This window comes from Macaca nemestrina, chromosome 7, assembly GCF_043159975.1.
Source record: "Macaca nemestrina isolate mMacNem1 chromosome 7, mMacNem.hap1, whole genome shotgun sequence".
Classification (NCBI taxonomy): domain Eukaryota; kingdom Metazoa; phylum Chordata; class Mammalia; order Primates; family Cercopithecidae; genus Macaca; species Macaca nemestrina.
The window spans coordinates 168,456,644-168,473,861 of NC_092131.1; the positions used below are offsets into that span (position 1 = coordinate 168,456,644).

Consider the following 17,218-nt stretch of genomic DNA (forward strand, 5'->3'; position numbering starts at 1 on the left):
TTTTTTTTTTCCTAGTATATTTTATCCACCATTCCTATGTGTTTGGGGTAGAAAGGAAATACTTTCTGTGTTGGCTTAGTTCTCTATCTCAGGGCATAATGTATTTGAGGAAAGAGTAATTCAGATTCACAGGCTTTAAAACATCTCAGATAGCCTTTAAAATTAAAATTATATCTTTTTATTGTACCAACTAGACACAAAAGTATTTTGTTTCAAAATCTCTTTAGAGCAGGAGGTGCTAAAACTTCCCCCAGGTGTCCACTGCACTGTTTAACAAGACTTACGGTCAGTAAATTCTGAGACCTAATCTCCACCCCGCTGCTGTGGCCTGACATTCACATAACGGGAAATTGGAATAGATGCTTCATTGGACGCCTCTTTGCATCCTCTTTGTAATAGCTAAGCACAAACATTAAGGGCAAAACAACCCCAAAATTAAGGGCGGTTTATGTACCAGTAAATTTTGAAAACAATAATTATAAAAAGAGAGAGCTAGTCCTACCAATTAAACACAAATACCCCAAAACTGTTTTTGGAACATATAAGAAGCATGAGTAAAGGAAGTGAAAAGCCGGAAGATTCCAGCCGGAAGGAAAGCCCATGTAAGTTCTCGCTGCCGTCCGGAGTCATCACCTTTTCCTGCAAGTGCAAGTTGTTCCGCAGATGTTCTCTGACCTCTTCATCTGTGTCCCTCTGTGGAAAGAGATGTCACATTTTATTCCTGGAGATCACCATGGAACTGTCAAGTAGCATACGGGGATGTGTGGAGAGTCAAGGCACAGTTTTGCTGGGATCTTTATTAGAAGAACGAAAGAAAAACATTACAGAGATTTGTCCCATTGGGCACACACTGACTTCCAAACCAGTTTTAAAGATGAGGGCATGTTGCCTCCATACACATTAGTTTCTGCTCATCTGCTCCCCGCCCCCCCAGAGGAGGAGGACTAACCCTTCAGGGGCCGAACGCCTATCACGACACCACCTGCATCACACATTCAGCCCAGGCAGACAGGCAGCTTACATGGCCGTATCGCGATTTTGCGAGGGAGATCAGCTCCTGGTCGCCTGGAGTACACATATTCAAACCAATGGGCAGCATTTTCTTGAGTGCAGCCACGATGAGGGAGGTCTGGATGGAATACAAGTCTCCCCGCCGCTTTGTCTTCTTCCGCTCCTGGTCTTGTCCTCCAGACTAGGAGATGATGTTGAAATAAACAGAGAGGGGCTCAGTGATTCTCCCAAAGGAATGGCCTCCTGTCAGAGGCAGCCTGCCTCCTTGTGGCCCTGTCAGTATAGGCTGGGCCTTACTACACTTCAAAGGACAGTGAAAACAATGTGTTGAACAAAGACGAATTAGGTAGCCATAAAAGACCAGCCATAACCCTGAGCCTTCTCCTTCTGCGCATGCACACAGAACCACATAAGTACACACACATCACAGATGCCTATGGTCTTTGCTCACTCACTTCTGGACTGAACAAGTAAACTGGTGTTTACAAAAAGAATGATTTGGTAACTGACAAAAATGGCCCCGGAAAAGTTCTGAGAATTCTGATGCTGGGGAATCACTAAAAATGTGAAAGAGCATCCAGCACAGAATAATTGCTCTGTGTTTCCAAAGCTGAAGCTGGTGTTTTGGAGCACCTCACGCAGCCTCCCCACCACGAGCCAATGCAAATTCTTACAGGAAAAGGAAAATCTAAAAGTAGGGCTTCTTTGGAATCCAGCTGAAGGAAAGTTAGGAGAAACACTGCAGACAGGAAAGAAAGGAACTCCTCAATCCATGGAAGCTCGTACCCATCTTTGGCTTATGCCTTCTCATCCTTTTCAGAGAGAGTTCACTCAGTGAAGTTGTGGGTTTAAGAGAGGAATCCAGGCCAGGTGCGGGGGCTCACACCTGTAATTCCAGCACTTTGGGAGGCCGAGGCGGGTGGATCAACTGAGGTCAGGAGTTTGAGACCAGCCTGGGTAACATGGCAAAACGCCATCTCTACTAAACATACAAAAGTTAGTGGGTGTGGTGGTGCATGCCTGTAATCCCAGCTACTCGGGAGGCTGAGGCAGGAGAATCGCTTGAACCCAGGAGGCGGAGGTTGCATTGAGATGCGATCACGCCATTGCACTCCAGCCTGGGCAACAGAGCAAGACTCAGTCTCAACAACAACAAAACGTTGAAAAAAAAAAAAAAAGAGAGGAATCCAATGCACTGGGCTATGCCACAATAGCAGCCCTAGGCAACCCACTGAGAACCCTCAGCATCTCCAGCACAGGGAAATCACATGGTGGGTTCAGGTGGATTCAAGGAGACAAGGCTCTGTGGTGACTCAGTTTTCATGATTCCAGGTTCCAGAGAAGCAGAGCCACTCATGTGGTACGTGCTTGCAGGACTGGGCCTCAGTGGGCACCTGCGGGAAGTGGGGAGGGCTGGGTAGCCAGAAGCAAGTCAGGGACTCCAGGAAAGAAGGAAGTGGTGCTCAACAAAGTTTTGTGCTATGAGGTGCCATGGAGTGTTTGCAGCAATGAGGGGGCAGCACTGTGGTTTATCATGGCATACAGGTACAGGGCTCTGGGAGCACGCCAGATGCCTCCCCTGGAACTGGCATGCAAGACCTGGTCCTCCCAGGCTTGGGCAGAATTCATTTTATGGGAAAAGGCTTTTGGAAGAGAAGAGTAGGGTCAGAATTAACACTGTGTTGGGACTAATCACTTTAAATTGCTTTCCAAAGGGCAAAAGAGTTTCAAAATTATTAATGGACGCTCTCAAGAAGAGTGTCAATTCTTTCAGCACTTGTGGTGGCTGCACTTTCAGGTGATTGCATCACAGTATCACCAAAACCACAGCAAAATCCCTGGCCAGCAGAACCCCAGTCTGGCCAAACATTGCCAGAAAATTCTGTTGGTTGCAGGGGTACCTTGTGTCCAGTGCTCCAAAACACCAGTCAGCCCCTGGACAGCAGTGGGAGGGGCAGTAAGAAATATAAACGGAGGGAAAGAAATGGGGTTAAGAGAAGGAGGCTCCTGGTGTTCCAGAAAACGGCAGGAAGGAAAAGCTGCCTCGCCCAGACTGTGCGTGTGCCGACGATCGCTGGCTGAGTGCTCGCGGAGCTCCTCACCATTCTACCACCAGGTTTCAAATTCTAAAGGTTGCGACTCAGGGAAAAACTCATTTATAGTCTACATTACCCTTGAAAATGTTTCAAATCATCCATAAAACATAGAACCTTGTTACGTGTAGATAAACTATGTGGTCTCACGTATATATACATGTAAAATATAAATGGTAATACACAGTATGCAATCGAACAAATATGCTCAAAAGTGTGACTATGTGGATTTGATTACACAATCTAAATTATTTCCTGCTCACTCTCTATTTGATTGGGCCGATCTCATGTTCTTCTAACCATAAATGCTGCATATGCAATATGACTCCAATGTGCCTGCTACATAAAACATCTATGATCCTCCCCAAACCCCTGAAATATTAACCAGTTTTGTAAATGAGACTGGGATTGCTCAGGGAAGTTAAGCAAGTTTTCCAAGATCACACAGCAAGTAAGCCTCTGAGCTATGCAGATGCAAGTCTATCTCGCCTGGGCTTCATCTTCCAGTCCTAAGAGCTGCATGTGCCCTGGTTCCTGTGCATCTCCACTTCTTCACTGCATAGTGTAGAGCGGAGGGTTTGGGAGAATGGCAGCTGACGCACATTAATTAAAAGGAAGAGAAAATGTTCAGTTATAACCTGAAACTGTAACTGGGAAATTCTCTCAGGGTAGTCTTTGGAAGACTCTCTTTGAATCATGGGAGCCTTATACAGGAGGCAGGACATCTACAGTGTGAAAGGGCTGAGACCACTAATAAAAAAATAGGACTCTGACCCTGGGTAGCACCATGAGGAGTAGTGGGTTCTCAAGCCCTGTCAGTCATCCCTATCTCTGTTAGTGTGGTGGCTGCCGAGAGGGCAGCTGGAGAAGGGAGCAGAGATAGCAAGGAGAACTCGGTTAGGGTGAGGCTTGGCTGGCTTCCCAGGCTTCCCCATTCCAAGGGTGGGTAGGCCTACATTCACTCTTTGACAGGCAGTTGTCTTCCCTGGAGCAGGCCTGGGGGACCTCCAGGCGGGAAAATCCATTCTGTACCACCCCCATGGTGATCACAGTGCAGAGGGGGCCAGAGCCTGGCATCTCTAATACTAGGACAGAAAAGACACGTCATGCATTTGACCTGTACCTTTACTTGCATGGCCTGTGTGGAAAGACAAAAGAAAAGAAACAAGGAGAAGAGTCAGTCAGTAAAAGCAGAGCTCTAAGGCATAAGGCACTATATGTTAGTTACAGCTTCTCAGCCCCCATTTCTCAGCCAACACAACAGAAACTCAATGCTTCTGGAAGCCAGTTGAGCATGGCATGAAGAGCGAGTGGGAGGTTAAGATGGAGGTTAATTTGGTCAAAGGACTTACATCCAGACCAAGCAATCTACTTCTCAGGTAAGGTCGACCCAGAAGCAGCCCTCCAGAGTGTGTGGCACTCAGACCCGACCCAGGCTGGTCTTTAGATCTAGAGTGTTCTTGTAGGTGGCCAAATCTGAAGTCCCTGCTCTTCTACCTCCCTCCTTTCAGCTGGGTGGGCTATAGACAATCGGTCACGTAACCAAAGGGCCCAATTTTCTTTCTTCCTTCTACCCACCACATTAGCAACTCCAGCACATCTGTGGCTACAGAGAGGGGAGAACTGAGCTAAGGGGCAATGCTTGTGCTTATGTTAAAAGAAGGTAGTGTAGGCCAGACACACTAGCTCATGCCTGTAATCCCAGAACTTTGGGAGGCCGAGGTGGGAAGATCACTTGAAGCTAGGAATTTGAGACCAGCCTGGGCAACATAGCCACTGTCTTTACCAAAAAAAAAAAAAAAAAAAAAAATTCAGCTGGGTGTGGTGGTGGGTGCTATAGTCCCAGCTACTAGGGATGCTGAGGCAGGAGGATCACTTGAGCTCAAGAGTGCGAGGTTGCAGTGAGCTACGATCACACCACTGCACTCCAGACTGGGCAACAGAGGGACACCGTGTCTTTAAAAAAAAAAAAAAAAAAAAGAAAAAGGAAGATTTATTAACAGAAAGTACTCCAGGAATAGCCAAAGTAATTCATGATCACCAAAAAACCTAAAAGATGCAGCATTTCCCTTCTTGTGCTACAACCTTTAAACATACCTTTGGTTGGGGCTACAGATTCTAATTTTATTTGTTCTGTCACATATTGCTAAGATTAGTTAACTCACTGCAATTTTCTAATGAAATGCTTTTTAAAAATTGGTGGTAGAAACATTTTATTTTCTTTCACTTTCTTCCTTTTTTTTTTTTTCTTAAGAGACAGGGTTTCACTATGTTGCCCAGGCTCTTACTGAACTCTTGGCCTCAAGTGATCCTCCCTCCTTAGCTTCCTAAAGTACTGGGATTACAGGTATGAGTCACCACACCGGCCCATGTTTTATTTTCTTAATAGGAATTTACAGATTCCTATACCTTCAAAATTGTTTCATCTCCCCACGCTTACATCATAAACTATCACCAGTAGTTAGCTTATAATCAGACAGTTGATTTTGTGTGTAGAACTTAAAAGACAGACACAGGCTTTTGTGGGGTAAGTGACTTTGGGGACACATCACAAGGGGACGGCACAGGGAGAGCTGGTGTCAGGCAGAATTCTGAACAAAGGCAAGCCCGGGCTATGGGAAGCTCTTGTCCCACTGAGAAGGTAACTGAAGCAATGACAAGTCAACCCAACATTAGACAGAGGAAAAGAAGACTTTCTGTCAGTCAGTCTGAGAATGAGAAGCAAGAGATAGAGTGAGAGGAGGGCAGGAGGGAAGGAAGAAATGGTGGAAAGAAGCAGAGGTGGAGAGAAGGGAGGGGAAGGGGGGAGAAAAGGGGAAGGCTGAAACGGGGGGGGGGGAGGGGAGAGGAAGAGGATGAGTGTGTGTCCCGTGTGCACGTTTATGAGAGAGAGACAGAGTACGCACACATGCCTGTGAGTACACAGCAGAAGTGCAAGAACAAAGGGAATAAAAACAAAAGGGAAGGCTGGGCGCGGTGGCTCACGCCTGTAATCCCAGCACTTTGGGAGGCTGAGGTGGGCAGATCATGAGGTCAGGAGATCGAGACCACCCTGGCTAACACGGTGAAACCCCGTCTCTACTAAAAATACAAAAAATTAGCCGGGCGAGGTGGCGGGCGCCTGTAGTCCCAGCTACTCTGGAGGCTGAGGCAGGAGAACGGCGTGAACCCGGGAGGCGGAGCTTGCAGTGAGCCGAGATGGCGCCACTGCACTCCAGCCTGGGCGACAGAGCGAGACTCCATCTCAAAAAAAAAAAAAAAAAAGAGAAAAGTGGTAGGGGAGGGAATGAAAGAGGGAGAATGAGCAAGAAAATTCACTCACACATGTAAGTGTGAATGCCCTTGAAAAACTCAAAGATAGCTTCTAAAGTATTTCCTGTCCTTTTTCGATCCACTGAAATCATGCTTCACAGAGTGGAGTGACTCTGAACTATGAGGCACTCTAATATTTCCTGCATCACGACACTTTTTTTTATTTTATTGTTTATAACCTTGGTCAAGGAATTGGCATTTCTTGGGCTGAATACATTCTAACTTACCATTCCTTTCCGAGGAAGCTGCTGTCATTTTTCCAGAAACAAAAAGAAGTTTCAAAACCAAACAAAAAACAGCTGCTCAGCTTAGTTACATTTAGCTTAACATACATTCGCAAACTGGTGTTATATACACAAAATATACAATGAGCTCTCACAAGCAAAATCTGCTTTGACTGCCCCAGAAAAATAACGTTATCTTTGAACTGACCTTCGACTCATCAAGTAGTTACAGCGAGGCTCACTGTATATTTTCTCCACTGCCTTTCCATTCACAATGGCATATGTGGTGTGTGTGGCATAGGGCGTTCACATACACATAGCTCCACAAAGCCTGCCATATACACTGAGGCTAACTTCATTTTCACACCACCAGAATTCAGTTAAGAGTGGAGATAAAAGCAAATACAGGTCACTGTTCAGATCAGGTAGTAGAGAGAACATCTAATTGCGGGAAGGCAGATGCAATAGGGAGTCAACTGATGAGGAAGAATATTCCTCCCCTAACCCCTGAGTATGTACTTCCACATCCAAAAAATACCAGAAATGGCTATGAGTTACTGCTTATTGGAGGCATGGTATCTCTCTGTCTGAAATAATGCACTACATTTCTCAAATATTATTCTATCCTAGAGATATTGTTGAAACTGACTTTAAATCAGAACATCTTAGTAGAGCTGGGAGAAGTCAGGTAGTGAGCTCAACCCCATTCTGCAGATTGGAAAACTGGGACCCAGAGGAGTTAAGTGAATGATGCAAGGTGTAGCTCCAGCCAACAGCTGGGCCGGCGGAAGACTTAGCTTCCTTTCACGTTCTGGTGTATTTACCACTACACTGTGTCCAACTCAGGCAACAGGAACAACATGAACACTTGTTACCCTGAGGACCATGGCAAATAGTATTCAACATCTAGGGAGTGTCCTCTCTTCCATTCATTACATTGTAATTTTGACCCTATCCCATCTGGCTCAGAAATAATTGGCATATGATAACAATAGAAATGAAACAAAAGACTTTGCCTCTACAGACTAACCGGACCAGCAAGGAAGAGGCCCACCTTCTGAAAATGACCATCCTTTGTCAAGAAACAAACACCTCCTTTTCCTCATTCGGTGATGTGAATGAACAAAATGTCAGGTTAGTTTGTTAGTAGGTGGGTTTTAAAATGCCATTTTCTGTTACCTCATCTTTTTCCAAATGTAAACCCAAGGACCTTCAGCATTCATTCATTACCAGAGGTTTGAGATGTCTTTGCCATTTCTGCTCATCCAGGATCCAAGTCCTGGTATCAGAGTCATTTCCATTCCTTTGGGATCGTTCCCTGACAATCTGGTTCAGTCTTGAGCCATTGAATCTACCCCAATTTGAAGATCGGGCCAGGAGCTGTGGCTCATGCCTGTAATCCCAGCACTCTGGGAGGACGAGGCAGGTGGATCACTTGAGGTCAGGAGTTCGAGACCAGCCTGGCCAACATGGCGAAACTCCACATCTCTACTAAAAATACAAAAATTAGCCGGGTGTGGTGACATGTGCCTGTAGCTCCAACCATTTGGGAGGCTGAGGCAGGAGAATTGCTTGAACCTGGGAGGCGGAGGTCACAGAGAGCTGAGATCATGCCACTGCACTCCAGTTGGGCAACAGAGTGAGACTCCATCTCAAAAAATTAAAAAAAAAAAAAAAGATAGTATGGAATCTGTCTGGGATTTATTGACTTTCTGTAGGTAGGTGAGTCAAAGAAGAGGCTGTGATACCTGTAAGACGACCTGCAGAGGCAACTTAAGATAAGCTAGCTGTCCCAGGAAGGTGGATGTGAAAAAACCCAACCTCATCTACATCATATGACAGTAGATGTGTTTACCAAAAGACAAATGCAAAATGAATTTTGGAAAATCAAATAAAACTAAAGTACAAAGGATCCCTCTGCAGCAAAGATTCCTCATGAAGATGATTGCTCTATTTTGTGTGTACGTAATTTTGTCTGTCAAACTTTATCAAGTAATGCATACTAAAAGTGTATAGAGTATACTATAAACTCTATCAGTCAACTTCTGCATGTTGGAAGAAATGTGCCAACATAAATAAAGGCAACAGAAAGCTCAGAATGATTGCAACTGACCAGAGTTAGCTATGCTTGCTGGAGCTCCAGGTGCTAAAGTTTTCGTTTTCGGTGTCATACCAGCCCCTTGTCTGCAGCTTATATATGAGACCTCCATCCCAAATGGTTATTTGGAAAGATGCCCAAGGGCTTTGTTACAAACCCATGATTCTCATCTTTCCACAGCTGACTTTTACTTCTGAGGGTCCCCATGCACACTCCACCTTGTTGTTCCTCAAGGGCAGCACTGTACCAGCAATGAGAGAGATGCACATCTCAGGTATTACATGTCACTCATACTTGACATATAAAATCAACCCTCATTGAGGCACATTTCTCGGGGATACGGAGTCAAGGGTAAGAAACATCCCATTTAAGTAGGCTTTGATTTTGAATGTACACTTGGAGTATGTCTGAGAAGTCTCTTAAATCAAAATAAAGAAGCCTCCGTGTGAAGAGCTGACGTAAGAGGAGCTGGGAGGCTAAGTTGTGCTGCTTGTATTCCTGCTATGCTCTCTCTCTAGGTTACTCCTTCTTCAGACAGAGGTCTGATATGCCCTTTCTCAAACATTTCCTTAAGGAAATGGACAAATGTTTGGCTTTCTGAGTACAACTGTCATGAAAAAGAAACAGAAGGCATTAAGAGATCAACACAGCTGAAATACAACAGGTATTGAATATTACAGATAGGAGGAAAACAAGCATGATGTAAGAGTACGTGCTGTCAAAATCTACAAAGCAAGGTAATTTTTTCCTAGCTATCAAAAGGTGGCTCTAGGCATGTGTATTTCTGTATCCTCACTACACAGGAAGTAGTTCTATTTTAAAACCACTAACAGCAGCTTTTGTTTTGGAGACCTCTCAAATGCCTTAGGCAAGTCGTGAAACTTAAGCTTTTTGACATACAAGCAGCTATTTATTCATAAAATGTGATGACCACGCTTATTTGAGAGCAGTTTCTTCTGGCTCATTCTCAAAGAAACAGCAGCAGAGACCGTTGGTTATATAGTTTGACCTAAATGCAGTACAGTGTTAATCCCCAGAAAATATGAAATAGATCCAAGTCATGGCTGAGGTTAAGGTTGAAGAGTTTTTGGAACTGATTTCTAAGGACTTACTTTTGACATCTTGCTTTTGCTGTCTCCAGTTAAAAATGCCAAATTATTAATTTCATTCTGAATCACAAAATTTTGCTCTTCCCTCTTGAAGTTCTAAGTGGGAAAGAATTGAAAAAGCAAACATTACAAGAGAGTTCTGTAAACCAAAAATAAGATTCTAAGCTCCCCATGTAATTGAATAGACCCCTCCTCTCAGCCAAGGTGATTCCAAAGACACCTGAAAAACTAATTCATCCGTGATGGGAAGAGGGGGTCAGGCATGTCTCACTATACCCTCTCCCTTTTAGAGTTTAGGCATATGACCAGCATTAACATTAAAATAGAGATCTTAAGACTGACAGAATACTCTTGGTAGCAATAAGACACCAAATTCCAACCTGACTCTAGTATAGCATCACAAGACAGAGAGCAGGCCCTGAAGGAAATAAAAATATTTTACCCCAAAATATATTTATTTGACATATTTTGAAAACGCTCTGCATAGCTGTCTCTCCTGTGGGGAAAATTCACATTCTATAAAGAATACCCTTCCCTTTCCAGGTCTTTTCCTGATCTTCAAGAGATTAAATGAGAGTCTTGCACCTTGGAAATGTCTGAATATGAAACATTTGTCAGCTGTTGTCTCTATGGGTGGCCACGCAGGAGACTTCATCTACATAATAAGAATGTTGGTCTCCACAATCTTTTGTCTTAACTCAGATACTGTTTCTATTGATTCCAGGTTTTTAGATAATAACTCTTTCTGATTGACAATCTTTGAATCCACCTGTGACCCGGACGCCCACTACCTACCCCTGTTAAGATGTCCTGCCTTTCCGGGCTGAACCAAGGTATACTTTACATTTATTGATTTACACCTCTGTCAGTAACTTCTGTCCCGCTGAAGTGTATAAAGTCAAGCTGTAACCCAACCACCTTGGGCGCATGTTCTCAGGACCTCCTGAGGCAGGGTCATGGGTCATGGTCCTCACATATGGCTCAGAATACATCTCTTCGAATATTTTACAGCGTTTGACTTTTTATCATCAATGGTTTTCCAAGGTCTGCAGCTTTCACAGCCACTCTAAACCCAGGGCCCAAATGTGTTCTTACGTGAGATTTACACCACAGGATGAAGACTTCTGCCACCATGCGGAAGAGCTGGTCAGAATCAGCATCAGGGCTTTTCAGCCAGTTAGATCTGGGTCCAAAAGTACATGAATAGGCATTTGAAAATCAGTAGGGATTAAAGTATTCACACCCTAAAAATTATACCAACACTGTCGACAAGCATTTATCCAGATCATACTGCATTCTCATATGAAAACAATAATCAGGGAGACTAAATAGCAATATATTCCTTAAACATTTAGATATAGGCACATAATGACAGTAGATTTCTTGAAGGATCTACGATAATTATTTCCATCTGCCAAAGGATTCAAGAATTACCTTAGCAAACTGATGTCAGATATCAACATTTCAAAATAGTCAAAAGTAGGTTATGTTTTTTCTTCAAACTGATTAGTAGGTTAAGCTCTAAGTTTTGGGAGATGCTTCCCTTCATATATAAGGTTAGCAAAGGTAGGCAAGTCTTGGTCGCTATGACATCTAACCTTGTCCTTGACATTTGTCATCGTCAAACCTCTGAAATTCTGAGCACTCTCAACAGTTCACGTCCCACCCCTTTTCCTTTAAAGCCAGTTTTATCAATGAAATTTTGTAAGATAGTATGTTTTTCACTGTGATTTGAAGTGTATAAGCAGAGATCAATTATCCTTATCTATGCCCTCTAAAATGGTTTGAAGATTCCCTATAAATAAGCATTATTCATAAAAAAAAATAGACTAGTTAAGAAATTTTGCAGTAGCACCAAGAAGGCTGAACTGCAGTTTCGGGAATTCAGTCCTTTCTATAAGCTGTCTTGCAGTGAAGTAGCTTACATATTCAAATTAAATTATACTTCCAAGGGCTGGGTAAGTTGCCATTTTCAAATGTCTACAGAGACATGAAACTAACTGAAACAAACAAACAAACAAACAAAACCCCACTGTTTCTCTGCTCAGCACTTCTGACATCAAACATGTGGGGGTTTTCTCACATAAAACAATTCTTCAACTCTTCAGACACTGACTGAATGACCTACACTTCAAATATGACACTAACTACCTGGAGTGAGTACAGGCCCCACAGGTTAAGGGCTCAGACCCACAAGCCTGCCCCTCACTTCAGATGCCCGTCTCAAGTCCCAGGTTGTGACCTGTACTTCTGACCAATTGGCTACAACCAACCCCTTCACTGGGTTCAATAATTTGCTAGAGCAGCTCACAGAACTCAGTAAAATACTGGATTTACTATTACCAGTTTATTATAAAGGACACAACCAAGGAATAGCTGAATGAAAGAAATGCATAGGGCAAGGCATAGGGGAAGAGGCAGGGAGCTTTCATGCCTTCTCCAGACACACCACCTTCCCAAAACCTTCGTGTGTTCAGCAACATGGACGTCTCCAAACCCCATAGCTTAGGGTTTTGTTCTGTGGTGGCTCCATTATCTAGGCATGATTGGTGAAACCACTGGCCACTGGTTATTAAACTCAATATGCAGCCCCTCTCCCCTCCCCAGAGGTTAGGGGAGGGTAAATGGTGGTGGGGCTCAGAGTCCCCACCCTCTAACTGCAGAGCTGGTACATCTGGCAGCCCGTCTCCATTCTCCAAGAGTCACCTCATTAGAATAAACTCAGGTATGGTCGAAAGGGGCTTATTATGAATAACAGAAGATGCTCCTTTCACCCCTTTCCCTCAGGAAACTCCATGAGTTTTAGGAGCTCTGTGCCAGGAAGCAGGGATGAAGAGCAAATACATATTTATTATATCGCAATATCAGAGTGACACAAGTTAAACTATTGTCTTTCTTAAGGTAAAAAAATTTGCGTCTCAAAATGGTCTGAAAAACCTGATGCCTCTTGCCCCATGTAGGGTAACAGCTACCAAAAGCCAGTTCCCTAAGCTCTAGGACATCAGACTGAATTGTGGGTAGCCTGTACCTCCTACCCATTCGTGAGGAGCACCAGGCTATGAAATATAAAGACTCACGAGGCCAAGATCACTTTGGGATCCTTCTCTCATCTCCTGAATTCCTTACTGCCCTTGGTTCCAGTCTCAGGGACGTTCTTACCTAATCTCTCTTGTTTTCAGATTCAAGCAGCCTCTCCTTTATTATAGCTGGCATCGCTGCCCAATACTCATTCTCCTCTTCTTCCACAGTAACAAACCCCATTTTGTTCAGGGTGGCACTGTGCCCTGCTAAACATCACATTACCCAGCTTCCCCTGAGCTACAGCTATGTAACTAAGTTCTGATCAATACGATGAATGCAGAAGTTGTTGGATGGGCCTCCTGGAAATAAATCTCTAGGAAGGGATCAGATAGCTGAAGGTGCCTTTTGCCTTTCTCCTGTTGATTTCCTACTTCCTGTCTGGAATGAAAATATGATGGATGGAACTCTAATTGGCTTATTATATCATAAAGTAACTTCAAAGATGGAAGGCAATGTTGAGGATATAAAGACAAAGGAATGAGGCTGGGCACGGTGGCTCACACCTGTAATCCCAGCACTTTGAGAGGCCGAGGCGGGTGGATTACTTGAGGTCAGGAGTTCGAGACCAGCCCGGCCAATGTGGTGAAACCCTGTCTCTACTAAAAAAAAAAAAAATACAAAAATTAGCTGGGCAAGGTGGTGGGCACCTGTAATCTCAGCTACTCAGGAGGCTGAGGCAGGAGAGTCGCTTGAGCCCGGGAGGCAGAGGTTGCAGCGAGCACCGAGATTGTGCCATTGCACTCCAGCCTGGGCCACAGAGCAAGACTCGGTCTCGAAAAATAAATAAATAAATAAATAAATAAAGACAAAGGAATGAGGCTTTCTAACGAGGAACAATATTGGCCCTAGCTGAGCTATCTTTGGACTTCTTTTCTGTGTGAGATTAAATTTCTCATTTGTTTAAGCCACTATAGCCAATTCTCCATTATAAGCAGCCAAATGCAATTCAAACTTGAGGCTTGAAGTTGGCAATGCTTTCTGATTTCTTTCCTATTGATTTTTCAGGGTCAAATGTCAACTTTTATCAGAACTACCAGCTGCTCACTCCTTAGTGTTTTGGTTTAAATGAGCTTCATAGGTTTTCGAGACGCCTTCAGTGGGAAAAGGTGAGGGTCATATCCTATCTAGCCAAGGAAAAGCACAGCCACAGGGACTGTGAGGAGCAAGAGCATCAGGAACAAACTCTTGAGTAACTGTGGTTTCCTGGTGGGAGAAGGAAGAGGATTTTCATCTTCTTGCCTTCGTGTGAGAATGCAGTTTCAGCTGAACATATTTTTCTTTGGCCACCCCTCTTCTAAGAGGTAGATATTTGCTCTTTATCTCGACTGAGATTCTTTCTTCAAGTTCAGAGTGATAAGTGCAATGAAAAACATCTCATTAAAGGTTTCCCCTAGGCACACAAGTCAAGGAAGGTATTTGTGGGAGCACGGAAGATCCTGACCCAGCTTTTCATATTCACTCATACCCTCTCTGCCCCCAATTAACGCAACAAGGTGCTTCTCCTGCTTGATCCCAGCCTCCTATGGGATCCACCATCTCTGTCAATATTTAGTCGCTTTTCTTGTAGATACCTAGCTGATCTGTGGGTCTCTTTTAACATCCGCACTGCTTGTCAAAAGGCAATTGGAAAACTCAAGGCTGTAGGCAGAGAAGAAGGCTGGGTTTAGAGGTAACCGTCAGAGAGTCTGCCATATCCCTCGAATAAGGTGCATTGTCCTCATTAAGTAATTTCTCATCCCTCAGCTCCATCCAACCCTTCTGAATCTCCAGTGTCTATTATTCTACACTCTATGTCCACGTGGACACATTATTCAGCTCCCACTAAGTGAGAACATGTGGTATTTGACTTTCTGTTTCTGAGTTGTCTCATTTAAGATAATGGCCTCCAATCCATCCACATTACTACAAAAGACACGCTTTCATTCTTTTTAATCACTAAACAGTATTCCACTGTGTGTGTGTATGCGTATCCCACTTTTTTTTAAATGCAGGCATCCACTGATGGATGCTTGGGTTGATATCATATCTCTGCTGTCGTGAATAGTGCTGCAATAAACATATGAGTGCAAGTATCTACTCGATATAATGATTTCTTTTCCTTTGGGTAGATACCTAGCAGCGAGACTGCTGGATTGAATAGTGGTTCTATTTTTAGTTCTTTGAGAAATTTCCATACTATTTTCCAGAGAGGTTTTCGTATTGGGTGATGGTTACACTAAAAGTCCAGACTTTGCCACTAAGCAATGTATCTATGTAACAAAACTGTACTTGTACCCCTTAACTTTATAACAACAACCAAAGGAGCAGCAGCAACCCAAGTGGATGAAATAACTGAGCACAGTCGCAGAAAAAAACAAGCATAGGAACAGAATCCTGGATGGTGGCAGGAGTATGGAGACTTAGACTTTCATTTTCAAAAACTCAAATGGGGCTGGGCACAGTGGCTCATGCCTATAATCCCAGCACTTTGGGAGGCTGAGGCGGGTGGATCACCTGAGGTCAGGACTTCAAGACCAGCCTGATCAACATGGCAAAACCCCGTCTCTACTAAAAATACAAAATTAGCCAGGTGTAGTGACGCATGCCTGTAATCCCAGCTACTCGGAAGGCTGAGGCAGGAGAATCACTGGAACCCGGGAGGTGGAGGTTGCAGTGAGCCGAGATCGCGCCGCTGCATTCCAGCCTGGGCGACAGAGCGAGACTTTGTCCCTCCCCCAAAAAACAAAAACAAACAAACAAACAAAAACAAAACAAAACAAAAACAACGGATAAATGATCAGGGTTTGAAAGAAAATAAAGCCACGCTCCTGTGTTCACAGTCAGCATGGCTACTTCGGAGGTAAGGGCTTTTTACAGCTTTGTTCCAAAGCCTCCCCCAGAGGCTCAAGCCTGAGGTAGTTGCTGCATGGGATTTACTCTAACTCCCTTCAACAGTTTGAGACAGGTTTTCACCAAAAATCTCACTATTTAAAGTTCAATGCTAAGTTCCAAATATTTCTGACTCTCAGGAAGGGGTCTAGGAAAATGATTGCCTTTTAGAAAGAGAGACTTGTTTAGGCCAGGTGCAGTGGCTCACTCCTGTAATCCCAGCACTTTGGGAGGCAGAGGCGGGCAGATCACCTGAGGTCAGGAGTTCAAGACCAGCCTGACCAACATGGTGAAACCCTGTCTCTACTAAAAATACAAAAAAATTAGCCAGGCATGGTGGTGTGTACCTGTAGTCCCAGCTACTCAGGAGCCTGAAGCAGGAGAATCGCTTGAACCTGGGAGGCAGAGGTTACAGTGAGCCAAGATCATGCCACTGCACTCCAGCCTGGGCAACAGAGTGAGACTCTGTCTTAAAAAAAAAAAAAAGAGAGAGACTTAATACATCTTGACTTTTATCTCCTGGCATGAGGAAGCAAAGCACTTATGTGCCCCCCACTGAGTACACCACAACTGGTTCTTGCTTATTCTGGGTCAGCTTCAGGTTGGACACTGATCAACAGAAGCCGCTCTTCAGAAGAGTATTCCAGACACCAAAGAAACTTTACACACTGCTGTGGCAGGGCAGAAAAGAGCACAAAGGTTTAATATGACAAGAAAAAGCAGGGAAGAGGAAAGCCCAAGATGGCTCTGTTACATATTTAAAGAGCTGCCACAAGAGGGATTAGAGGAATTTTGTGTGGTTCTGGAGAGTAAAATTAGAGCTGATAGGTAGGAGTTATCCTTTGAGCTCAAATGGTTTGAACTGTCTGAAACCGGAATGGGACTGCATGCATGGCAATGCTGTCCCTCTCGTCTTTTGCCCTCCACTTTTCCCAATAACCAGAGGCAGAAAGTCACGATAGGGAAAAGGAAGGGGTATTTCTCCATCCACTGGGAGGTAAGATGAGGTGACCTCTAACAACCCTGCCAAGGCCACGATTCCGTAATTCAAAGCCAGCTAATTTTTTGGATGAAGAGAGGACCTGAAGAAAGTAAAGGCACTCATGTTGGAAGGCTGTATTTCCCAGCACAGCTCATATGACCGTGATGCTCTGGGAAGAAAAGTGGAGATGAATGAATTAATGATGATCTCAAAGACTCTCTGACATTGCCATTTTTAGCAACTGTCAAACACTGCATAAGTATAACATACTCTGTCTTGAGTCTTGATCGTCAATAGTGACAAATGCAATTAAAGAGCTATTCCAGGAGCAACTTTACTCTAATTTTTCACTTCAAATTCTGGCAATTTCCTTCTCTACACTGCTAACATTATTATGATGGGGAAATGACTAAAATGACCCTCAAAAAAGCAGGGTTTTT

General features: G+C 43.9%; 1 protein-coding gene across 26 annotated transcripts in view; it reads right to left on the reverse strand.

Annotated features, from left to right (window-relative positions):
• Window positions 1-17,218, reverse strand: part of LOC105463656 (ryanodine receptor 3) — a 561,838-nt gene that overhangs the window by 55,890 nt on the left and 488,730 nt on the right. For 20 of the 26 annotated variants that reach the window (XR_011606198.1, XR_011606199.1, XM_071067152.1 and 17 more), the window contains 5 exons: window positions 10,943-11,030; window positions 9,851-9,943; window positions 4,228-4,242; window positions 1,022-1,192; window positions 634-693 (listed from right to left, as the gene is read on the reverse strand). Coding sequence is in view for 24 of the 26 variants with exons in the window: in XM_071067152.1 (XP_070923253.1) it covers window positions 634-693; window positions 1,022-1,192; window positions 4,228-4,242; window positions 9,851-9,943; window positions 10,943-11,030 (427 nt within the window). In the remaining 2 variants the exon portion in view is untranslated. The remainder of the gene's footprint in view (window positions 1-633; window positions 694-1,021; window positions 1,193-4,227; window positions 4,243-9,850; window positions 9,944-10,942; window positions 11,031-17,218) is intronic. The other 6 variants (XM_071067164.1, XM_071067147.1, XM_071067150.1 and 3 more) reach the window with 1 other exon arrangement.